At 39.4% G+C, this 26901-nt stretch overlaps 1 protein-coding gene across 1 annotated transcript in view; it reads right to left on the bottom strand.

Moving 5' to 3' along the window:
* LOC143440259 (cell adhesion molecule CEACAM3-like) overlaps nt 1-26901 on the bottom strand; it is a 76301-nt gene that overhangs the window by 15943 nt on the left and 33457 nt on the right. The window contains 4 exon segments of the mRNA XM_076926957.1: nt 12889-13248; nt 14284-14388; nt 14547-14586; nt 24325-24420. Coding sequence (XP_076783072.1) covers nt 12889-13248; nt 14284-14388; nt 14547-14586; nt 24325-24420 — 601 coding nt within the window.

The raw sequence follows: 26901 nt of genomic DNA, 5'->3' as shown, positions 1-26901 counted from the left end.
TTTACCATGTTCACTGCTCTACTCACTATAACTAGGAAATAAAACAACTTAAATGTACTTCAACTAATAAATAGATAATGAAATCATGAACTTTGTGGTAAATAGAACTAGAAAATATCATACTGAGTAAGGTAACCCAGACCCAGAAAGATAAACATGTGTTCTCTCTTATCTGCTGGTCCTAGTTCTGAATCTTCATATGTGAGTTTATGACCTAGAGTAAGCACAAAAACCAGACAAGCAATTGCTTGGTGGAGATGCTGGAAAGCAGAATAACATGGTACAGCTGATATGAAGGGGAAATTAGGAAAGGGGGCTAAAATTGAAAGGGGGAAATGTATAAGATGGAGGTAGGAGAGATAAACAACTTTTAAAATGTTTGAAATAGCCATAGGAAGCCACATTGTTCTATATAATGTAATATAAGAATATATGCATGCATTCTAAATAGTTATTCATATAACTAAAGACAAGTGTCACTCTCTTCCATCATCAAAGAAGCTTGATTTTGCAACAGATGGAGAAAAATTACAGAAAGACACAACTGATCAAATTGCAGAATACAACTTCTGAAGTAAGGCCCAGTAGGGAACATTACAGAAGAGGGTACTGAAAGATTATAAGAGCTAGAGAACCAGGAGAGCTACCAGGAGATTGTCATCTAGCCATACCCATGAAATCTCAGCAACACGGCTGCTTCACTAAGATGTGCACAATGACAGCACCAGTTGATATCCCAACATGAATGGTGGAATATAACAAAGTGTCACCTCTAGATAAAGAGTTACACACAATTAAGAGGGAGACTTAGTATTTCTCAGGGATGAGACCACTAAATAGTTATCCAGTTATCCAGTACCAAACAGTCATCCCTAAGTATATATACATAAAATTAACACTAAACATATCCAGCAGGTTGTGTGTATGTGTGTGTGTGTGTATATTCACATATATGTAGCAATAAACTTTTATTGTTTTTCAGACATGATTTGTCAGCCTTTATTAGTCAGGACTGAAGCTGAACTCTAGAGTTTTCTTTTAAAAACAAACAAAAAAACCAACACAACTTTGTTTATAGTAAACTATGATTAATTTTTCTAGTGACTTTTAACTATATGCTTAAGACTACAGATCAAGAATTGTTTGCTTTCCAGTCATATATATATATATGTATGTATATGTATATGTATTTGAGACTAAAATACAAGTGTAAAACAAGTTAAAATAAGATTCACCCCCAATTATTTAAAAATTAATTCCAATAGAAAGACATTTCTAACACCATGTATAGGACTCTGAACCAAAAGATGACCTTAGAATCTTTTTACCTTTGAGTTGGTGCAATAATGCTCAATTAGATTTTATCCTTTTTTGTATTTATCTTTTTAATTATTGAATATTTTCTTTATTTACATTTTAAATGTTTTTTAAATTGTATTGGATATTTTATTTATTTACATTTCAAATCTTATCCCCTTTCCTGGTCCCCTCCCCAAACACCTATCCAATCCACCTCCCCCTCCTTCTATGAGTGTTCCCCCACCCACCCACTCCTGCCTCCCTGCCCTGGCATTCCCCTACACTGGGCCATCCAGCCTTCACAGAACCAAAGGCCTTTCCTTCCATTGATGCCCAACAAGGCCATCCTTTGCTACATATGCAGCTGGAGCCATGGGTCACTTCACAGCTGGAGCATGTGAACTCTTTGGTTGGTGGTTTAGCTCCTGGGAGCTCTGGAGTGTCTACTTGGTTGATATTTTTGTCCTTCCTATGGGGTCGCAAACCCCTTCAGCTCCTTCAGTTCTTTCTCTAACTCCTCCATTGGGGACCCCATGCTCAGTCCAATGGTTGGCTGCATGTATCCTCCTCTCTGTATTTGTCAGGCTCTGGCAGAGCCTCTCAGGAGACAGCTATTATTATTACAATTAGTTAAAAACAAAACAAAACAACAAGAAAAATGAAGAATCTAACCTTTGCTTAAGGTGGGCCAAATGGTTTTCAGCAAATCCCCCATGAGCTGAGTGACAATTATCTTTTTATTATTATTATTATAAAAATAGCCCTGCAAAGTGTAATAGAAAACCCATGGGAAGGCTGCTCCCCATAAATAGACATTAGACATTAGAATCACGGAAGAATGTCAGCAGTCAAGACAGGAAAGAAAAGAGTTAATTGTAGTGAAAGGTCAAAAATTAGCCATATCTTCGTGAGATTGGTTTACAAGTTCATTAGCAAAAACAAACATTTCAATATCAACTGACTGAGAAAGATAAAAGATGACATTCATAGGTTCTTTACTTTCTCTATGCAAAAATGCTTTCATCTTTTTTAAAATGAAAACTGTGACATGCCACAAAAACATTGTGTGCACAGGGCACCAGGACACTAGCAGCAAATAGTAGCTCCACTACCATGAGCAGAGAATCTGGGTTGTCAGGATGCGTGGAGCCTCTCCAGTTGGAGCATTGTTTTGTTTGTTTAGTTTTTGTTTGGGGGATGGGTTGACACTTTGCTGCTGAATTTGTTTAATAAACTGCTCAAAGAAAAGCTCAATGCTGATTTCTGAGACTCTATATCAAGAACATATGATTCTTTAAGAAGATTATGAGATCAGAGGACAAGAACAAAAGCCTGTCCTGCAGAGAATTCAACCAAGAGAAGAGAGTGAGTGGGCTAAGGTAGGGACAAAAAGGAAGAGAAATACTGCAGTTGGACCTCAAGGCTGTGAGGAACATTCTGTCATTCCAAGTCAATAGCAAAGCCAGGGAAGAGGGAGGGAACCCCAAACTCTCAGAAGAGAGGAGCTAGCAAAGGAATCTTTTTGATACTCCTCCCAGGAGGCCTAACCATCTGCTGTAGGAGTTGCCTGGCACAATGGGAACACTGCAATCTTGAGAAGAGCCCAGTTTGTCACATCTGATTCTCTACAATAAACTTTTAAAGGAGATAACAGATTTGAAAGAGATGTGAAAAGTTGGAAAGGTAGATGACATAATTATTTTTTAATTATATATATTAAAACAAGGGGCTAGAGAAATGGCTCAGCAGTTAAGAGCCCAAACTGCTCTTGTGGAGGACCAGTCTTTGGTTTCTGGAAGTTGTGTTGGGTAGCTTAGAAGCACCTGTAACTCTGGATCTACAGAAATTCAATGCATCCAGTCTCTGCAGGCACTTCTACTCCCATGTACAACCTCACACACAGACACATATACACAACCAAAATTATTTAATAGTAAATAATATGTACCCACACACACACATGTATATATGTAGCAAGTGAAGTGTAGTGGTATACTCCTTTAATCCCAGTACTTAGGAGGCAGAAGAATGCTAGTTCAATGCCAGTCTGGGCTACTTAAAAACATGCTTATAAGTACTTTTTAAATTGAACTTCCTGGCATTGTGAGGGCATCCAGATGGTACTGGCTGTGACCTGGCAAACTTTCATGGTCCTCAGAAGGACCAAAGTTTCTGCATCAGAAGAATCTAGTCCCTTCCTTGCAACAGTAGTGTTTACACAGCATCAGCAGAGCCTTTTCAGAAGTTCTAGTTCTCGCGGGTGGTGGGTGTGGTTCATCTGCTCTGTATTCATAATGGCTGTTTGACCAGGTGCCAAAGACAGAAATTCTGAGTCTATGATACCAAAGAGTAACCCTGCCTGATTTTTCCTGTGGGGAGATAGATAGCATCACCTCTGCGTGGAATAAATAAAACATCTTACTCCTCACATCTTCTCTCACCAGCTGACAACTGCATACTCTTATAAACAGTGTGGCGTATAGCCGAGAATACAGTTCAGTGGTAGAGTACTTACAGAGCACAAATGAAGCCTAGATTAGAGTTCTAGCATAGTAAGTACAAATCAAACTGAGTGGCTAGGACATGGTTTAAACTTGATGCTCTTCCAGAAGACTCAGGTTTAGCTGCTAGCATCTACATGGCAGTTCACAACCATTTGCAGTTCTAGCTTCAGTGGGTCCAGACCTTTTTTTTGTATTCCCAGGGTACCAGACAGAAACACATTGAATTTTAGTACTTGCAGGCAAAACACCTATACACATAAACTAAAATGAATGTTTATTTTCTTTTTCTTTTTCTTTTTTAAAAATTACATATTCACTATACAGGAAAACAAATTCAGTTATATCATTTTCACTGCATTTTTTTTACCCCATTTCCCTCCCCTGTCTTCTTTCTACTTCTTGCTCCTTTCTTTTTCTCAAATGTCTGCTTTTACTCTCATGTCTTAAGTACGTGGACAAAATCTAGGTCCTATATTTAAGAGGAAACATGAAATATCAGTCAAAGTCTGGCTGATATCACTTAAGATGGTGCTCTCCAGAACCTCTGTCATCTATCATAACTGAATCATTTAGTTCTGAACCTGACTTTAGGATAAATGTCAGCTGAGGACCCTCCACTCAAATCTTTTCTCTCAAGGTAAATAGCCAGGATTGGCTATGAGGCTATAAGTTTTCAACCCAGTCAGAAATCCAGAATGACTGAGTTAACTATAATTGTGGGAAGCACAAAGCATAGCTTCTAAAACTTAGCCAATTTATAGAGACCTCTGAACACCTGGACACTCCCTCTACTCCAAAACGTTGGAGCATCTGTTCTTCTGTCTTCTGGCCCAGGATCATCTGACAGACCTTGGTGCTGCAGAATTATTAAGGGCTGATTACTCTGTCTAGGCAGATATAATCAATCGACTATTCTGCAAGTGTGTCCTTTTCTGGACAGTAATTTGTCTGTAGAAGGAAAGAGGCAATTCTTGTTTAGTGGCTGTTTCACCACAACTGGAATAACTCCAAAGATGCTCAATTTCTCCTTAGAATTCAATATAGGAAGCTGTCAGGAGCAGACATGTCTCTAATCAAAATGAACATTAATACAGAAATGTTTGTCATGTCAATTCTGTGGCTTTCTGCTGTTTTGAAAACCAACAAAATGATGGACTGGGTATTAGGACTATCTTGTACTTCACTGGTACAAATTGGCATAATTATGCTCTAATTGTATTTTGAGAGAAAAGTTTCATTTTAACAGGAAGGGTGATATGTAGGAGGAGCTAAGGTGGGAGGAGTACTGAGAGGAAGAGAAGGAGTAAAAAGAGGAGGAGAAGGAAGAGAGGAGAAGCTAGGTGATGAAAGAGAGAAAGAGGGGGAGACAGGGAGGCAGATGTTCATGTATCTCCACCAGTCAAAGATAGTTGATATATCTAGGTTGGGTAGTGGGTTACACCTCTGATTGAGCATTACCAAATTTATAAAGAATGTTAATCAATTTAAAAATTGATTAACATTTTTTTAAAAAATGTATAAATGCAAAAAGGAAAAGGGGGCATGGGATAGGGGTTTTCTACGGGGGGAATGGAAAAAGAGGATGGCATCTGAAGTGTAAATAAAATTTTTAATAAAAAATGAAAAAAAATTTAAGAAAGATGGTGCTCTCCAGTGCTTCCCACCTTCCTGTTGATGGTGTAATTTCATTTTTCACAGATGACTAATGACCCTCCAGTGACTAATGGAAAATAAGCAAATATATGGGAGTCATATTACACAGACATGTGACCCAGGAAAGTGTCATGAAGCAATGACTGTAACCTTCCTGAAAGTATAGCATGACATGTCAGCATCACAGGTTGGGAACTGGTTTGGGGGGGTTAGATACTTGTCATGGATTTTTTTTACTTGTGGAGATTTTGATGCATATATACAATGTATCTTGATTATATCTATCCCCCTACTCACCTTGGAATCTCCCAACACATCTTCTACCCTACTTCACATCCTCTTCTTTGGTTTATAACCCATTGAGTCCAATAGTGCTGCTCAGATGACCTATAGTTATGAGTGGTTGTGAGTCTCACCATGTAGATACTGTGAACTAAATTCAGCTCCATGGAAAGGGCAACCAGTGCTCTTAACCACTAAGCCATCATTCCACTCCCAGTATGTTTTGCTTTTGTAGTTTCAGGTAATTAGGTCTTACAATGAAGACCATGATTGATCTTTTAGTACAGTTTTCTACAGAGTGGAGTCTAGAGTCCCAGTTCTGCTTTTCTCCATATTGAAATTCGGCCTTTTCAGAATGGTTCGTTGAAGCTTCTGTCTTTTCTACTGTTGTTAATATTTTGTTGCTGTGGTAAAACATTGTGACCGAGGTAACTTATAGAAAGGAAGGGTATAATCTGCTTATAGTTCCACAGAGCTCAAGAGACCATGATGGCAACAAGGAGCAAGAATGGCAGCAGGAATGAAATCTGGGAGCTCACACCTTGAATCTCAAGCAAGGAGTAGAGGTTAAATTTTGTCTGCATCTAATGAGACAATAATATAATTTCCCTGAGTCTATTTGAGTGACCAATAAAATGTATTGGCTTTGTTTGTGTTGATTTTCATGAAGTGCTGAGAGGATGAACCCACATCACCCTTTCCCCCAACATAACTGCCCGTGAAGTGGAAATTTCTGGTTTCTTTGGAGATTCATTGTGTCATATGATGCTTTTCTGGAAACTGTCTTATGAGAGGATGTTTTTCTGAAGCAGACACATGAGGAGATGTTTTGCTAAGAACAGATACATGGTGTTTTTCTGGAAGTTGCTTGGAAAAGGGGTATGTGATGTTTTATTGGAGAAGACCCTTGAGAGGACACATGATGTTTGGAAAGGGTATAAGTATAACTCAACAGACATTGGACAACACTCTAGCATTGGTTCACCTTGCTACTCTTTGCTGGTCTTAGTTGGGCTTTGCTGATGCTGGTTATCACTGATGATGCTGTGCCATTGGTTTGCTTTGCCTTCTTTGCTGATCATCATTTATCATGACTCCATAGAGAGAAACACACCAAAGAACATCTCGTGGTATTCCGGTGGCTTTTTGCTCCTTCTGTGGACTCAGGCCTCTTGTCAGAGCCTCACAATTTCTTCTGGACTGAGCTACTGCTGTTGATTTATGTGAATTGAACTGCTGATATCCTGTCAATAAAGACTGGAATCTCCTCCAAAGAACTATGTCTAGACAGGTCCATATCCCCCTTTGCACTGTCATTCTTTCCTTTGCACAATATCTGGATGGTGGTAGGCTAGAGGAAGGTTAAAATATTTAAGAACTCTTATTAAAGTGTGTTTTGAAGATTTTAAGTCTATAGCCTTCCAGCCCAGCACTGTCACCTTCTTAGCACCTCATACAGACTTTCTTCCTGCAAAATATCAACCAGTTGTAGGAACAGCCTGTACTTTTATGTGGGAATGTACATTTCTTTTCCTTGGGAGAAATAGCCATGAGACTGAATTCAGGCCATGTGGCCAATGAGTCTAGTTTCATAGGAAAGAAAAAAGAAAAAAAAAGAAATCCCCAACTCGTGGTAGGACTTCATATTTGCCAAACCCATACTCTCCCTTCATGCTGAGATTTTGTCTAGCTTGAATTTCCATGAGTCTTGTGCAAGTGAAACTCAAAACCATTGTAAGTTCGTATGTGCAGTTTTCTAATTTTGACTAGAAAACATCATTTTCTGATAGTCATGCGTCATCTTTGTCTCATAAAATATATCTATTCCCTCTTTGGCAACAGGCCCTCAGCCTTGAGAGGAGGGTCATGATTTTGATGTCCTATTTAATACAGAGCATTCCACAGCCTCTTTATTTTTTACATATCAGCCAGGAATAGGTCTCTGTGTTAATCATTATTTACTGCAGAAAGATTATGATTGAGAGATGCATTAATCTTGCTATGGCCACAGTACCCTGAAATGTTAGCACTTGTCTGATCTTAGAAGCAAAGAAGGATCAGGCCTGTTTAGAACTTAAATGGGAGACATATATTGATCTATGGTTATAATGTCAAATCATTCAGAGTTGGTTTAATAGTATGTTCATTGAGTGTAATAGTACCAGGTTTTCCCATTAGACTTATGACCTGTCTAGCCACAAGCTCATGCTCTTAAACATCTATACACATAAAATAAAATGTATAAAGGACAGACAGGCAGTGGTTATGAATATCTTTAATAGGAGCATTTAGGAGGCAGAGTCACTGAGATCTCTGAGTTTAAGCCCAACCTGGATTCAGAGCAACTTACAGAAAAGCCAGAGCTACACAGAAAAAACATGCCTTAACTGCCCCTCCCCAAAGTTTAAACTTTAAAAGAAAGAATATGAGAGGTAAACTGGATATGCATGGCTGTGAGGCTGAGGCAAAAATTTCAAAAATGGAATTCCTGTTATTGCTGGAAGAGGACTCTCCTAACTTTGTCCAGCTCCTATAACTGAGAAACAAACATTGTAAAAGTAATGAATTCCTTCAGGGTCTAGGATACAAGGTCATCATACAACAATCTCCACATTATGTGAGAACAATACTCAAAGCCTTATTTGTGATAAACAACATAGTGCAGCCAGCTACTATGACCTAATATCCCAAAGATCACAGATTTTTGTTAGAGGCTCCTGTATGAGGATCATGGGAACTTATGGAAAGATGCAGGGATTCAAAACAATATCATCAGTAAACAGATAGTATTATACTGTCAAAGAAGTGCTAGGGATTAAATTTGTTGTCAATTCTACAACAAACACTTCAATATCAAATATCAAAATAATAAGATAATATCTTCTTCATAAAGAAGAAATCCTTTATTCTCATTCTTTTGATGGAAATTGTTGTATAAGGGTAGAAATACAGTTGGAAAAGGGATATAATTGTGAGATATGGGAAGATTTTCATGATAAAAATTGAGATATGTAAGATCATATATCATCATGCACAGGTATAAAGTTCTCAATAATAAGGAAAAATCAGAAAATAATTTTACCAGCAAGGAACATGAAAACCTAAGTAATGGCTCCTCTCAGAATCACCTATTTCAAAGTAATAGCTTCCAAACACAAGAAGTAGACACAATCCAACAAAAGACATCAAAGTGAGCTAGGCACAGTGGTTCATGATCTATCAAATTTGCCCTTCTCTCCAGTACTGGGGAGGCAGGGGCAAACAGATCTCTGTAATTTCAAGGCCATCCTTGTAAATTCCAAAACAGCCCAAGGTGTGTGTGTGTGTGTGTGTGTGTGTGTGTGTGTGTGTACGTGTGTGTACAGAGAGAATATATATATATATATGTATATATATATATGTATATATATATATATATATATATGCAGAGAAAGAGGCAATGTCTCAAAACAAATAAGGCATGACTGTGAGGCTATCCAAACAAATCAAAAGGGATACAGATTAACTTATAAATTAATTGCAAGAAAGCACAAATGTAAATGAATTAAGGAAGCAATACAGGATAAGATTTGAGAATCTAGTCAAGATAGAGAAACACTGATCAAAATCTACATGATACTGAAAATGAACATTTGTATAAGTCTAAAACCCTATGCAATCCTTATGAATAAATTGGGTCATGCATAGGATTGTGTTATCAGGGCTTGAATGCAGGACAGAGAAGTTGGGTCATTCACTCAAGAACAAACATCAATTATCAGAAACCCCAACTTGGAACATCTTGCCTTTACTACATGTCAGTCCTGCAGAATTCAGGAGCCCTAGGCACTGATACAGTGGGGGCTCCTTCACACTGGGAGACACTGGCACATTATAGAGCCTTGAAGAAATGGCTATTTCTACCAATAGAAATTTGTTGCAGAAAATTTCTTCATGTTGTCACTGAACCTGGTTGGGCTCTAATCATGAGTGTCAAGCTTGGATCAGCCACCCATCCTTAATAAGGCAATTGAAAGAACTGAAAGAATACTGGTAAGCAGAAAGTTAATTATTAGGAATAAATAGTAACAGAAGAAGAAAAGCACATATCCGCCCTTCGTCTTCGACTCTTTGAGGAGGTCCACAGTTTACTTGTTGGTCTTTGATTGTGTGAATCCCGACTTCCAGGTTCTGAATTGAGATGAACATTTAAATAACAAACCAATGATAAGTACATCTAAGCAGTCCTGACCAGGGTATAAACCCACTAACCCCACCCCATCACTGTCTGGGTTCAATCTAATCCAAAACTATGGTGCTGTAAGGTGAAATCTCTTTCAAAAGAGAAAGTTCTGCTTTGGCTAGGGCCTCTTCCTTCTCTCATCCTGAGACCCCTGGGGAAATTTCCTTTTTATATGGGAGATCAATGGTTCAATCATCTAATGGGCTGAGAAATACAAATGGCTCTTGGAATATCTTTCTTTCTGCCAAGCAGGCTATAATATGCAAAAATTATTAGGTACAGCCATGATATAAGACAAATTAATTTCTGCAAGGATTATTTTATTTGAGAGCAAATAAAGACTTTAGATCAATCTCTGAGTGCTGTGGAGTCACATTTTGATTAAACATAGAAGTTACAAATTGGCTTGAAACTGGTGAATTCATAAACAGAGGGAGACCTGTGTGTGAGTCCTGTTGGGGACAGCACTAACCAGAGGGTGCGTGTGAGTGTAAGGTTACTCTGCTGTTTAAAATAAGAAACAACCCAAACTTTGCAGCAGTGTCCAATGTCATGGTTAGTGTCTGTTTAGAAGAATGCCCAAATGACCTAGCCTAAACATAATTGTCATGACAGATACTGGGTTGTTCCAAATGCTCTGAGGTTTGGATACAGAATGACACAATGCTTCCAGTCAGCTCTAGCAGGTAGTCAAATTCAAGCAATGACATGAAGCTTTCTTATTGTCATGTTAAGGGTGAGAGCCCAGAGAGTCTGTGCTGATCATGACATCCTTGGCCTGAGTTATTATATCCTTGTCTACAGGTTCCAGTCAGGTCAAGGCTTTTGATGTATTTAAGTTTTTCCCATGGTATGTGTCTTTTACTAAATGCCCAATCCTCAGTCACACTAAAGAGTCCAGAGTAGAAGAAAGTACAGTTCTGACTCACTATCTTAGGTATACAGAGAATAAACCCTGCCATCACCCAGGAGTCATAAAGAATCACTTACTGTGTACTTGGAGGTCCAAAATGACCCATTCTGTCTTCAAATCCACCGATATGGTTCGTAGGGTGTAAAGCCCAGTGTCTTTCTGTGTGACATTCAAGAGCACCAGGGCTCCATCATTGCATACTATTACTCTTTTGTAATATGTATGCCCCAGCATGGTTGAATTGGTTAGGAATGAATGGCTTGCTATCTTGAAATGTTCAAGTGGAAGTACTCCTTTGTGCCAGGCAAAGCCATGAGGCTTCTTCGGCATATTAAAAACCAGCAGAAGAATATTGTCGTTTTCTTCAACTCTAGATGGCAACAACTCAATTTTGAGTTGAGAAGGGGCAAGATGTTTCTTGTCGCCTAAAAGTGGGCCTAAAAGTGAAAAAAAGAAGAAATATAAAGAAACCATCAAAAGTGATTTCTCTGCATTTGGTGGGGAAAAAGATCTCTGAGTCCAAAACAGGTGTGTCCATCACTCAGTCTTGGTGTGTGGGTGAGGGTGTGTCTATCCTAAATGGTGGAAGTCAGCAACACAAATTCTATTCCCTCCATTCCCTTAAAGTTCTGTGTGGGACTCTCCCCTCATCTGTCTACATGACTTACCCTTTACTGCCCTCAGATCTCTGCTCAGACCCACAGTGTGTGGAGGAAAGTGCCTCCCCCAGCATCTTCCTCCAGAGAAACTGGGTCTACATACTGACATAAGAACTTTTATAGTGCATTCTAGATGCCATTCCTCATGTTTCTTGCCATCCAGTAGAAGACATTGTGGCCTGGGATCAGTCTTTTAATCTTGGAAGACTCAATGCCTAGAAAGAGCTCAATGGAGAAATGAATGAATGGATAGATGCATGTGTACTCCAGGTTGCTGTTTGTCATGCATTAAGTTACCGGATTCTCAGGTTCTAAGATAATTATAGTATTCATATGCCAATTTGATTTATTATTATTGACTCTTTGTGTTGAGGAACGGAACATGCATTCAAGCATGTATCAGTGTATGTGTGATTGGTGTATGCCACAGTATCCATGTGTAGGTCAGAGGACAGTTTGTGTGACTGAGTTTTCTCCCTCCACCATATGAAATATGAAGATTAAAATCAGGTCATCAGGGATGACAGCAAGTGCCCACATCCACTGAGTCATCTGACAGTTTGCTTTCCATTTGAAGAGTCAGCTTGTCATAGGTGGGGACACTAGTCTTCAGAATACACTTGCCATGGTAATAAAGGAATTTAATAAATGAACAATGCAACTTTTCTCTCCCCATTTCTTTTTCACTGAGATCTTTCAGCTACTGAGCTGCTATCTATGTTTCTGTGTCTTCTCATGTTGCGAAGAGAAACTCTATCATCTGAAGCCTTTATCCTCTTCAAGAGACTCCTGACAATCACTCTGCTAATCTCCCACACAGGGATAGGGAATGGTGTGGGCACCTGTATCCAGATTTCATGAAACTGTGTGTACATTTGCATGGAGAACAAAGAGCCAGCTCAACAGCCTCTGAAGTCTTCTCTGTTCTACCTCCTTTGAGAACAACTTCCCCTCCAGCACTGCCTCTGAGTGTTGTTGCTCTGATATCAGTTCTGCTGTCCTCCCTCACCTCTGAGCTGAGTCTTAGACAGAGGTCTAGATCCATGGTCACTGATGATCCCATAATTTCCTCAACTCAGGTACATTTTCATGGTGAGAGGCCCAAGGGTCTGGTTTGAGGCTGACATCTTTGTCTAAGTTGCTCAGCACAAGTTCACCTCTCTGCAGGTACAGTCAACTGAGGGATTCTGGCCTATGAAAGTTTGTCTCCAAAATTCATGTCCTGCACTAAATCCTCAAACAACAACATGGTGACACAATACAGAGGGGAGGTAGACAGTTCAGGCCTGACACTCCTCTGAATATACAAAGGAATGAACCCCACCCAAAAAGAGAGTTCACAAAAAAATGACTTACTGTGTACAAAGAATTCTGCATGTATTATTTCAAGTCTTGAGGCTGAATCAAGTATTTCCAGAGTGTAGTATCCTGAGTCTTTTCTGGTGACACTTTTAATCAGCAGAGATCCATTGTTGAGTACTGTCTCTCTACCACTGTGTGCAAGTCCCACCACACTAGAATTGGTAGCTATCGTATGTCTTGCAATTTCACAACTCTTGAGCACTTTATCTCCTATGTACCAGGAAAGGGCGTTAACCTTCTTTGGCAAATTATGCACTAACAAAAGAACATTTTCCCCTTCAACAGCAATGGGAGGCACTGATTCAATGATGAGCTGAGTAGTAGTGGGAAGCAGCCAGCAGGTTAAAAGGGAAACTAGAAATGAAAAGAGAAATTCTATGAACATTGGGACCTCTGTATTTGATGGAAAGATGAGATCTGTGTAGACATGCTCATCATTCAGCCTAGCTGGGTAGGTGAGGATGGCAAAATTGTACTTATAAGGGATGATCAACATAACCTCTACTCCATCAGTGGGCATGAACCTGTTCATTTCTGTGTATGGAACTTTCTCCTTGGGTGTCTTAAGGACTCCCCACACTGCCCTCAGCTTCCTGCTCATATTCAGAGTACTTGGGCTGAGATGATGTCTTCTGTTACCTCTTACTCTACAGATCCTCACTTCCTTTTTTTCTCTGTTCTCTCTTTGGTCCAAGTTCTCTGATTCTACTTCTAGATTTTTTTTATGGTCTAACTCACAGTCTACTAGTCTAGGCCTTTATTAGAACCAAGATAATACTGACATATTTGGAAGGCTAAGAACTGATAAAGCCTTGGATTCCTTTGGATGAGTGGAAGAATGCATGTGTCTTGGATATGAATATCCAGGAGTATATTTACAACCTGCTAAAATATGAAGCTAATGAAACCTTTAGTACAAGATTTTGGTATAGTTTGTGTGTTGGGGAAAGGTGAATGCTTATATATGTGTGCACTTCTGTAAATTTCTATGTAGGTATATATATATATATATATCATATACATGGAAGTCAGACACTTTGTATGTGTTGGAAATCGAACTGATGTCTTAGGTTTGGCAGCCAGCAACATTACTGTTAAGTCATCTCAATGGCTCACCCTAGTTTGGTTTTTATTCAGACAGATACTCTCTCATAGTTGGATACATCATTTCTCTGAGTATAGTTGTCCATGTGATTAACTTGGAATAGAAAACAATGGTGACATTTCTCCATTATACTATCTTGTGTCAATTCCTGCTGTGAAGTGCCTGCCCCTATTTCCTTTTCCCAAAACCCTGAGTCTACACCCAGGATGATGTCTTCTTCAGGGACTTAACCAAGGCTCTGAACTTCCCTTCTCCCACTCAGTGCCAAAGAGTAGCCTCCTCACCTGTGAGCAAGAGCCCCTGCCAGGAGGTATAGTCTTTACAGGAAACTACAACAGAGTCCATCATGACCTCTGCCACCTGCTCTGTGAAAAGCTTCAGCTCCCGTGCTGTTTCCAAGTTCTGCTCTCCTGTCAGTTCTTCTGTTCTTCATCCCTTTTATCTGAGTCTCCTCCCAGGTAGAAGCCCCACCTAGAATTATGTGGGCTGGAGACATGTCTTTGTACAAAACACATCAGCTCATTTTCCCCTATCTCGTGTCACCTACCTTTCTCCCCTTTCCTCTCATTATGTCTCAGTTCACCAGACTGCACATTGAGCAATAAAACTGATAAGTCTTCTCAGACCCTAATATGGCCTTATGTGGACATATGATGCTGTAGGATTTGCATACAAACAGAAAATCATGTAAGGTATAAATTATTATGATTTATACTCTCCCCCCCCCCAAAAAAAAAACCTGTTCTAAATTTCTGCTGCTCTGACAAACACCCTGACCAAAAGCAGCTTAAGAGAGCAAAGAATTTACAGGCCAGATTCAGAGGTCAAATCAATCATTGAGGTAAGTCAAGTTACAAATAAAAGACAAGGATCTGGAGTCAGGAACTGAGGAGGAGAGCTGTTTTACAGGTCATTCACTGGTACTCTCATTTTATGTCCCTCTCTGTGTGTCTCTGTCTCTCTGTTTCTGTCTGTCTCTCTGTCTCTTTCTCTCCCTTCCTCTCTCTCTTTCTGTCTCTCTGCTTCTCTCTCCTCTCTCTCTCTCCTCTCTCTCTCTGTCTCTCTCTGTCTCTGTCTCTATCTCTCTCTCTGTCTCTCTCTGTCTCTGTCTCTCTCTGTCTCTCTCTGTCTCTCTCCCTCTCTCTCTCTCTCTCTCTCTCTCTCTCTCTCTCTCTCTCTCTCTCTCTCTCTCATACTTTTTTATTATCTTTCTGAGACAACTTAAAAACACCTGCATAGAAATAACACCACTCACAGTGGCCTCTGCCATCCTAACTCAATTAAGACAATCAAGAGTGTCCTTCACAGATTTCTTCAAAAAAATCTACAGAAGATACTGATTCAACTGAATCTCTTCTAGCCCCACTCCTGTGAATTTAGGCTGTGTACAATTGTCAGCAAATAGCAGCTATGACTGGAAGCTCCATATTGTCCAAGAAATTGCCCATCATTTGATCTTGACCACAGCCTCAAACAGTTGGACCTTAAGAGAGAGGACTCAGTTCAGAAGCAGCCCATCCTGAGTTTCATTTTTTCTACTTAAGCACGAAACTCTTTGGTGCAAATCAGTGACATTTTCTTTCTTTTTTTTTTTTTTTTTTTTTTCGGTCAGACAGGGATAATTTATTGAGCACACACCCCAGGACTGGTCAATCAGGGCCACAATCCAGATTTGGGAACTGACCCATGACCCAGACTTAAGATCTCACAGGGTTTTTAAGCCCAAAATTTCACAATCATCTGTGCCAAGTTATATCACTGATCAAGACTTACAGATAGGGGATTTCTTAGTAACATGTCTTTGTTGTATATTTATCCTGTTCCTATTGACTGAGGTATTCAATTGTGGCAGGGGACTTTTCTTATCTAATATTCATGTCCTAACTTGTCCACCAGGATGGTACTTGTCTAACATTCATGTATTAACTTGCCAGCCAGAATGTCAGTTACCCATGTACTCTTTCTGCCAAGTAGAATGTCAATTTCCAAGGAGGTCTCAGAACTTTACTGGACTACTACTCAAAATGGAAGTCTTATTCCAAATAGTTTCTGATATTGGCACAAGTGTCTCTCTTGTGTTGGGATCTATCCCAGGGGCAGCTGATACCATAAAAGCTTATGTGCATGGACATAGGCACAGGAAGTGCTGCTGGGTGGTCGGTTCAGGTCCAAGCTTATTGGACTATACAACTATACAAAACAGTTCTTCTGACTTCTGTTGTGACTGGTTTCCAGAGGCATGGAACATAACAGAATATGTAACCAACCTTGGCATTAGAAAGTTTCCTGGTAACAGCAGAAACATACAGAAAGTTTCCTTATAATGTCAGTCTATGAAGTAACATTTAGCTACGACTTAACAAAACCTTGCTTTATAGAAGTACTCTTTCTTCTTTTGATTTTTATGTCACCTTCACATCTAAAGAAACATTTTTAATGTCTCTTTTTAAATTTATCCATCAAAGACCAAGATAGGCCATTTGAGACACTATCAGCAACTCTAGTTTTCCAGTTTAATCAGCCATACTCTTTATTGGTGAGTTGAAGCATTTACCTTTAAGATTATTATTGAGAGACATTTAGTAATTTTTATAACTTCATTGTTGGTTTTTTGGCTGATTCAATTGTTAATTTCCATACTGGTATCAGGGCTCACTTGTTTATTGTGTTAGGTATGATGGATTCCTTCCTAGCTCTTTGTCCACCCATCCCATTCATGAAATATATTCTGTCCTGTGTCCTTGCCATGAAAATTATCTTTTTTCCCATTCTTTTCCTGGATTGTTTTCTCTGATGTCCTACAAAGTTTTCTATTTTTTTGTATATTTTATTTACATTTCAGATGCCATCCCCTTTCCCCATTTCCCCTTCCTAGAAAACCCCTATCCCATGCCCCCTTTTCCTTTTTGCTTTTATACAATTTTTTTAAAATGTTAATCAAAGGCTTTATAAGTTTGATAATGCTCAATCAGAAGTGTAACCCAATACCCAACCTAGATATATAAACAATCTTTGACTGGTGGAGACACGTGAATATCTGCCTCCATGTCCCCCCTTTTTCTCTCTCTTTCTCTCACTTATCACCTAGCTTCTCCTCTCCTTCATCTTCTCCTCTCCTTACTCCATTTCTTCCTCTCGGTACTCCTTCCCCCTTAGCTCCTCCTACATACCACCCTTCCTGTTAAAATAAAACTTTTCTCTCAAAATACAATTAGAGCATAATTATTCCTAATTGTACTAGTGAGGTACAAGATAGTCCTAATACCCAGTCCATCATTTTGTTGACTAACCAGAACCTCTGTCATCTCTCCTAACTAAAACACTTAGTTTTGAACCTGGCTTTTTTCTTGGCTTTAGAATGAATGTCAGCTGAAAACCATCCACTCAAATCTTTTCTCTCAAAGTAAATAGCCAGGATTGGCTATGAGACTATAGGTCTTCAACCCCATCAGAAATCCAGAATAACTGAATTAACTGAAATTATGGGAAGCACTAAGCATAGCTTCTAAAACTTAGCCAATTTATAGAGACCTCTGAACACCTGGAAAGCCCCTATACTACCGAATGTTGGAGCATCAAATCTTCAGCCTTCTGGCTCAGAATCACCTGACAGACCTTAGTGATGCAGAATTATTAAGGGCTGATTACTCTGTCTAGGCAGATATAATCAGTCGACTATTGTGCAAGTGTGTCCTTTTCTGGACAGTAATTTGTCTGTAGATGGAAAGAGGCAATTCTTGACTAGTGGCTGTCTCCCTACAACTGGAGTAACTCCAAGGATGCTCAATTTCTTCTTAGAATCAACAACAGGAAGCTGTCAGGAGCAGACAGGTCTCTAATTAAAATGAACATTAATATAGAAATATTTGTAATGTCAATTCTATGGACTTCTGACTTTTTGAAAACCAAATATCCATGTAAGGTAACCTGGACTGTTGCCTGTTAACTCCTCTCAGCTATTTCTAAATAAAATATGGAAAACACCCTAACAATAAACTCAAAGCCACGAATTTGCTATAGTCCCTTAACTCACAGTCTAACCATATCAAATAAGTTTTAAAAAGTTAAAGAAGGACTGGGTCTAAGCCTTGTATTCCTAAATGTGTTATACAGGCACAATGCCCATGAGAGTATCAATATACATCTCACTTTTAAATCAATAAGAAGCTCGTACCAATGAAAACTTTAAATTTAAAATCAAAGTAAATTTTGTACCATTTAAGAAATTGTAACTTCATCTTGATATTAATTATACAGATTTCTACCAATAGGTTATGGCTATGCAATAAGTCCTAGCTAATCCTCCCTGTTCCCACAAAACCACTACTTTTCCCTAGAAAGACAGCCAACATTTACCACCTTAGTCCCCAAGCCCAGAGAATAGGGGTACTGACTCTTCTTTAACTTCTTCAAGCTGATTACGGGCGTTGAGATATTAGAAGAGGGGTGGGGGAAAGAGTACATTGATAAGCCTCTGACGCTGTATCTTCACTGCATCCAGATGGAATTCCAGGACATCAGAGGTTTGGGGAGGTCTGCTCAGTATGCTTGATGAGTGAATACACCAAGGCTGTGTATTCTACAATATACAATTCTCAGAACAAGTTTTAGTATCAAGAAAAAAATTTTTTTCCTAGAGGGCTGACATTTTTTAAAGATATTGGTTCTAACAACTTTTTTTTTTCCATTTTTAAAATTGGTTGTAATATTTACATTTCAAATTTTATCCCCTTATCCCATTCCCCACCACCACCCAGGAACCCCTTATCACATCCCCCCTCTTTATGCTTCTATAAGGGTGTGATTTTCCAGTTTCTATGATGCTGTTTCCATTAACATAAGCTGCCTCCTACATTTCTAAATCCTTCCCTTTGTGTTATTAAATCTCTTATTTTTCTTTTTTTTCTTTCTTTTTTTCTTTTTTTTTTTCTCCCTTTTTTCCCTTTTTCCATCTCTTTTTTAATTGGGTATAATATTTACCTTTCAGATTTTATCCCCTTACCCCACTTCCTCCCACCACCCAGAAACCTCCTATCCCATCACCCCTCCTCATGTTTTTATGAGGCAGTGCCCACACCTATCTCCCACTACCCCTTCCCCACCCTCACATTTCCCCCCCCACTCTGTGTTCGTTTTTTATGGGACCAAGAAACTCCTCTCCCACCTATGCCCCACAAGGCCATCCTCCCCTACATATACCTCTGGAGGCATGGGTCCCTCCCTATGTGCTCCCAGGCTGGTGGTTTAGACCCTAGGGGGCTCTGGTTGTTTGGTATTGTTGCTTTCCTCCTGGGGTCATAAACCCTTTATGCTCCTTCAGTCTTCTCTCTAAGTTCTCCATTGGGAAACCCTTGATCATATCAGTGGTTAACTGTGAGCATTGTCCTCTGAATGTGTTAGTCTTTGGCAGACCTCTAAGGAGACAAATATATCATGTTCTTGACAGCATGCACTTCCAGCCATCCACATCAGTGTGTAGCTTAGGTGACTGTACATGGGATGAATACCTAGGTTGAATTGTCTCCTGATGGGCCCTCCTTTAGTTTCTGCCCCATGTTTTCTTCCCATATTTGCTCCCTTGACTATTTTGTTACTCGTTCTAAGTAGAACTGAGGCACCCCCTCTTGGTCTTCCTTCTTCGTGAGCTTCATGTGGTCTGTGGGTTGAGTCTTTGCTATTCCAAGCTTTTGGGCTAACATCCGCTTAACAGTGAGTAAATACCATGTGTGTTCTTTTGTGGTTGGGTTAACTCATTCAGGATGATAATTTCTAGATCCATCCATTTACCCAAATATTTCTAGAATTCATTACTTTTAATAGCTGAGTAGTACTTCATTGTGTAGATGTACCACATTTTTTGTATCCATTCCTCTGTTGAAGGACATCTTGATTCTTTCCAGCTTCTGGCTATTATAAATAAGGCTGCTATGAACATAGTGGAGCATATGTCCTTATTATATGTTGGAGCATCTTCTGGGTATATGCCCAGGAGTGGTATAGCTGGATCCTCAGGTAATCCTATGTCCAGTTTTTTGAGGAAACACCAGACTGATTTCCAGAGTGGTTGTACCAGCTTGCAATCCCACCAACAATGAAGGAGTGTTCCTCTTTCTCCGAATCCTCCCCAGCATCTACTATCACCTGAGTTTTTTATCTTAGCCATTCTGATTGGTGTGAGGTGGTATCTCAGGGTTGTTTTGATTTGCATTTCCCTGATGACTAAGAATGTTGAGCCTTTCTTAAGGTGCTTCTCAGCCATTCAAGTTTCCTCTGTTGAGAATTGTTTGTTTAGCTCTATACCCCAGTTTTAATAGGGTTATATGGTTGTCTGGAGTATAATTTCTTGAGTTCTTTGTATATCTTGGATATTAGCCCTCTATTGGATGTAGGATTGGTAATGATCTTTTCCCAATCTATTGGTTGCCCTTTTGTCTTATTGACAGTATCCTTTGCCTTACAGAAGCTTTGCAATTTTATGAGGTCCCATTTGTCAATTCTTGATCTTAGAGCATAAGCCATTGGTGTTCTGTTCAGGAACTTTCCCCTGTGCCCATGTGTTCGAGGTTCTTCCCCACTTTCACTTCTATTAGTTTCAGTGTATCTGGTTTTATGTGAAGGTCCTTTATCCACTTGAACTTGAGCTTTGTACAAGGAGATATGAATGGATTGATTTGCATCCTTCTACATGTTGACCTCCAGTTGAACCAGAACCATTTGCTGAAAATGCTGTCCTTTTTCCACTGGATGGTTTTAGCTCCTTTGACAATGATCAAGTGACCATATGTGTGTGGGCTCATTTCTGGATCTTCAATTCTATTCCACTGATCTTCCTGCCTGTCTCTGTACCAATCCCATGCAGTTTTATTACTATTGCCTTGTAGTATAATTTGAGGTCAGGGATGGTGATTCCCCCAGAAGTTCTTTTGTTGTTGAGAATAGTTCTCACTATCCTGGGTTTTTTGTTGTTCCAAATAAATTTTCAAATTGCTCTTTCTATCTCTATGAAGAATTGATTTGGAATTTTAATGGGGATTGCACTGAATCTATAGATTGCTTTTGGCAAGATGACCATTTTTGCTAAATTAATCCTGCCAATCCAGGAGCATGAGAGATCTTTCCATCTTCTGAGATCTTCTATTTCTTTCTTCAGAGACTTGAAGTTCTTGTCATACAGATCTTTCACTTGCTTGGTTAGATTCACTCCAAGATACTTTGTATTATTTGTAACTATTGTGAAGGGTGTCATTTCCCTAATTTCTTTCTCAGCCTATTTATTCTTTGAGTATAGGAAGGCTACTGATTTGTTTGAGATGATTTTATATCCAGCCACTTTACTGAAGTTGTTTATCAGGTTTAGGAGTTCTCTGGTGGAAGTTTTAGGGTCACAAGTATACTATCATATCATCTGCAAATAGTGAAAGTTTGACTTCTTCCTTTCCTATTTGTATCCCTTTGATTTCCTTTTGTTGTCTAATTGCTCTAGATAGGACTTCCAGCACTATATTAAATAGGTAAAATGAGAGTGGGCAGCCTTGTCTAGTCCCTGGTCTTAGTGGAATTGCTTCAAGTTTCTCTCAATTTAGTTTGATGTTGGCTGCTGGTTTGCTGTATATTGCTTTTACTATGTTTAGGTATGGGCCTTGAATTCCTGATCTTTACAAGACTTTTAACATGAAGGAATGTTGTATTTTGTCAAATGCTTTCTCGGCATCTAGTGAGATGACCATGTGTTTTTTCTCTTTGAGTTTATTTATGTAGTGGATTACATTGATGGATTTGAACCATCCCTGCATTCCTGGGATAAAGCCTTCTTGATCATGATGGATAATTGTTTTGATGTGTTGTTGGATTCGGTTTGTGAGAATTTTATTGAGTATTTTTGCATCAATGTTCATAAGAGAGATTGGTCTGTAGTTCTCTTTCTTTGTTGGGTCTTTCTGTGGTTTGGGTATGAGCATAATGGTAACTTCATAGAACGAATTGGGTAGTGTTCCTTCTGTTTCTATTCGATGGAATAGCTTGAAGAGGATTGGTATTAGGTCTTCCTTGAAGGTCTGATAGAATTCTGCACTAAAACTATCTGGTCCTGGACTTTTTTTTTGGTGGGGGGACTTTTAATGATGTTTTTTATTTCTTTAGGGTTTATAGGACTGTTTAGATGGTTTATCTGCTCCTGATTTAATTTTGGTATCTGGTACCTGTCTAGAAAATTGTCCATTTCATCCAGATTTTTCAATTTTGTGAGTATAAGCCTTTGTAGTAGGATCTGATGATTTTTGTAATTTTCTCTGTTTCTGTTTTTATATCTCCCTATTCTGTTCTGATTTTATTAATTTGGATATTGTCTCTGTGTGCTTTGTTTAGTCTGGCTAAGGGTTTATCTATCTTGTTGATTTTCTCAAAGAACCAGCTCCTGGTTTTGTTGATATTTAGTATAGTTCTTTCAGTTTCTACTTGGTTCATTTCAGCTCTGAGTTTGATTATTTCCTGCCGTCTACTCCTCTTAGGTATGTTTGCTTCTTTTTGTTCTAATGCTTTCAGGTGTGCTGTCAAGTTGTTAATGTATGCTCTCTCCAGTTTATTTTTGTAGGTACTTAGAGCTATGAGTTTTCCTCTTAGTACTGCTTTCATGGAGTCCCACAAATTTTGGTATGAGGTGTCCTCCTTTTCATTAAATTCTAAAAAGTCTTTAATTTCTTTATTTCTCCCTTGATCAAGTCATCCTTGAGTAGAGCATTTCAGTTTCCATGTGTATGAGGGCTTTCCATTGTTTTTTGTCATAATTAAAGACCAGCTTTAGTCCATGGTGGTCTAATAGGGTGCAAGGAATTATTTCAATCCTTTTGTATCTGTTGAGGCCTGTTTCGTGACCAATTATATGGTCTATTTTGAAGAAGGTACCATGAGGTGCTGAGAAAAAGGTATATTCTTTTGTTTTAGGGTGAAATGTTATATATATATATATATATATATATATATATATATATATATATATCAGTTAAATCCATTTGGTTCATAACTTCTGTTAATCCCACTGTGTCTCTGTTTAGTGTCTGTTTCCATGATCTGTCCATTGCTGGGAGTGGGGTGTTGAAATCCCCCACTATAATTGTGTGAGGTGTAATGTATGCTTTGAGATTTAGTAAAGTTTCTTTTATGTATGTAGGTGCCCTGCATTTGGGGCACAGATGTTCAGAATTGAGAGTTCCTCTTGGGAAACTTTTCTTTTGATGAGTATGAAGTGTTCTTCCTTATCTTTTTTGATTACTTTTGGTTGAAGATCGATTTTATTTTATATTAGAATTGCTAATCCAGCTTGTTTCTTGGGACCATTTGCTTGAAAGATTGTTTTCCATCCTTTTACTTTGAGGTAGTGTCCATCTTTGTCACAGAGGTGCATTTCCTGTATGCAGCAAAATTCAGGGTCCTGTTTATGTATCCAGTTTGATAGTCTACATCTTTATATCTATCTCCAGGGTAGTCTCGTTTTGAGATTTCTTTACTGTTTCTACTTCCATTTTTAGATCCTGGACAGTTTTGTGTGATTCCTTCACCTGTTTGGTTGTGTTTTCTTGCATTTCTTTGAGGGCTTCTACCTGTTTACCTGTGTTCTCCTCCAATTCTTTGAGAGTGTTGTTTATGTCCTTTTTACAGTTCTCTATCATCATCATGAGAAGTGATTTTAATTCTGAATCCTGCTTTTCTGGTGTGATGTGGTGTTCAGGACTTGTTATGGTGGGGGAACTGGGTTCTGGTGATGCCCAATAACTTTGGTTTCTGTTGCTTACATTCTTATGCTTGCCTTTTGCCATTCGGTTAGCTTTATTGCTACCTGCACTCACTGGTTCTTACTGGAGCCTGTCTTTCCAATTATCTTGGTTGTGTCAGAACTCCTCAGGGTCCAGATGACTCTATGATCTTGAGCTCCAGCTGCTCTGGGTACAGTGGCTATTCTAAGATATCTCAGGTTATGTTGTCTCCATGGTAGTAGACCAGCTAGGTGTTTGCTGCTCTGAGTGTAGTCGCTCCTTTAGGATGTCTCAGGATATGGAGTCTGCTACTCTGAGTTCAGTGGCTCCTCTAGGATGCCTTGGGATATGGTGTTTCCTGCTCTAAGGTCAGTGGCATCTCTAGGATTTCTCTGGGCACAGTTTCCACAGGGGAGCAGACCAGATGGGTATCTGCTCCAGCCACGGGGGTCTGGGGGAGGGGCAGAAGGGGAATGGTATTCTGGAGGGACAGGGTTTGGGTGCCAGTTGTGCCCTGGGGGCTCCCTGCTGCCAGTTGTGCCTCTGGGACATAGGTTGGTGAGTGAGTGATTTTACCTGCAGCTCTAAGGGCAGTGGCCTCTCCAGGATGTCTCCAGACACAGCTTCCACAGGGGAGCAGACCAGCTGGGTGTCTGCTCTAGCCACTGGGATCTGGGTGAGGGGGGTTATTTACATTTCAAATGTGATCCCTTTTCCCCATTTCCCCCCACCCAGGAAGTCACTATCCCATCACCACTCCTCCTGCTACTATGAGGATGTGCCTCCATTCACCCACCCACTCCACCTCCCCACCCACGAATTCCCCCCCAATGGGGCATCCAGCCTTCATTGGACCAAGGACTTCCTTCTCTTTGATTCTAAATGGAGAGAAACTTGAAGCAATCTCACTAAAACCAGGAGCAAGACAACACTGCTCACTAATTCCGTTTTTATTCAATATAGTTCTCAAAGTTCTAGCCAGAGCAATTAGACAACAAAAGGAGGTCAAATGATACAAATTGGAAAGGAAGAAGTCAATATATCCCTATTTGCAGATGACATGATAGTATATATAAGCAGCCACAAAAATTCCAAAAGAGAACTCTTATAGCTGATAAATAACTTAAGCAAAGTGATTGTTATAAAATTAACTCAAACAATTCAGTAGCCTTCCTCTACTCAAAGGATAAATGGATTGAGAAAGAAATTAGGTAAATAACATCTTTTGCAATAGTCACAAATAATACAAAATATCCTGGTGTGACTCTAAACAAGCAAGTGAAAGATCTGTATAATAGGAACTTCAAGTCTCTGAAGAACTAAATCGAAGAAGACTTCAGAAGATGGAAAGATCTTTCTTGCTCATGGATCAGTAGAATTAATATAATAAAAATGGCCATCTTACCAAAAGCAGTATACAGATTCAATGTAGTCCCCATCAAAATTCCAACTCAATTCTTCACAGAGATAGAATGAACAAATCTCAAATTCATCTGGAATAACAAAAAATCCAGGATAGTAAAAACAATTCTTAACAATAAAGAAACTTCTGGGGGAATTGCCATCCCTGACCTCAAACTGTATTACAAAGCAAATGTGATAAAAACTACATGGCATGGGTACAGATACAGACAGGAAGATCAATTGAATAGAATTGAAGACACAGAAATGAACTCACACAACTTTGGTCACTTTATCTTTGATAAAGGTGCTAAAACTGTAGAGTGAAAAATTATAAAGACCATTTTATGAAATATATGTAGATTTTTTTCTTTGCCCTTAGACTTGAGCAGAAAAATGCAAGTTCCAGAAAGCGGAACTGAATGTAAGATTTTCACTGCCCCAGGACACATTCTGGGTGGAGGACATTATCCCTGAATCAGAGGACACTTACTGGATTACATTCCTCAAACCTCAAGGAGTAGACCCCACCTGTGGGTGGGAAAAGCCCAAAAGGCAGGAAGACACATTTCTGACCACAGAGAAAGATGCAAGCCATCTAGGTGGGGCTATAGCTGGAAGAAGTAAAAATAGTTAACCTGAAATAGTTGGTAATGACATGGTAGAACTACATTTTTGAGAGGAATGAGTTGCAGAGTGATATTCACATGACTCTAATCATTTAGGGTGAGTACCTCTGAAATGTTCCACTATTTTTATGTTTTGTATCCTTGACAACCCTTCACTACCCTTCCCATTCCCCTGGTTTGTGGTTTTTCCCTTTAAAACCCTCCTCAGACTGGCTGGCGGGGTCGAACTCTACTCCTGCACGAGTATGTAGTTAAACCGCTGGCTGCCAGCTCTCTTCCCTAATAAACCTCTGCTGATTGCATCCAGGTATGGTTTCTTGTGGTTTTGGGGTGGTCGTGATTTCCTGAGACTTGAGGAAGGGTCTCCTGAGTTTGGGGGTCTTCAAAACCATTCAGTGGAAAAAGGACAGCATTTTTAACAAAAGGTGCTGGTTCGACTGGAAGTCAACATGTAAAAGAATGAAAATTGATCCATTCTTATCTCCTTGTACAAAGCTCAAGTCCAAATGGATCAAAAGTCTCTATGTTAAACTAGACCCTGGGGGCGGGGGGTGTCAAAAGAATGAGGGGACAAGACACACAAAGAATGAGAGGTAGTCTGAAGTTCTGATCAAGCTCTGAAACTTTAATTTCAGAGGCAAGTTTGGGGGAAGGTCATTGCTTAGGGCTATCCACTACTGAATCATCATTGTCTAAGACCATCCCACTGTCATATCCTTATTGCCCTAGACTATCCCACTGTCATATCCAATTGCTAAGACCATCCCACTATGGTAACTGGCTCCTAGGAAATGCCAAATGATCTTTAAGTTTCTGGGCCTGAGACCCATAAACATCTTTTCTTAACCTTGTACTGAGTAGGCTTTCTATAACATCAGGTAATTTCCTGAGGTTCTCTTAGAACAGCAGGTAGTTTCCTGGGTTTGGCTCCCAGCATCTGCTCCCTTTTAACAATTTTAAATGAGGCTGGCAGGCAAATTCAGACATTAAGAAATCTCATTGGCAGAAAAATGGGCATTAACCAGAGGGGGAAAGCATTGACCTGATTCTGTCATTATCATTTGTAATGGTGTCTTTTGGGGGAGGAGAGGGTTATTTGTCTAGTGGGCCACTTAGGATATCG

Source organism: Arvicanthis niloticus, chromosome 29 (assembly GCF_011762505.2).
Source record: "Arvicanthis niloticus isolate mArvNil1 chromosome 29, mArvNil1.pat.X, whole genome shotgun sequence".
In the NCBI taxonomy this organism is placed as follows: Eukaryota; Metazoa; Chordata; class Mammalia; order Rodentia; family Muridae; genus Arvicanthis; species Arvicanthis niloticus.
The sequence above is the reverse complement of the archived record's forward strand: the minus strand, read 5'-3'. Positions and strand labels throughout refer to the sequence as shown.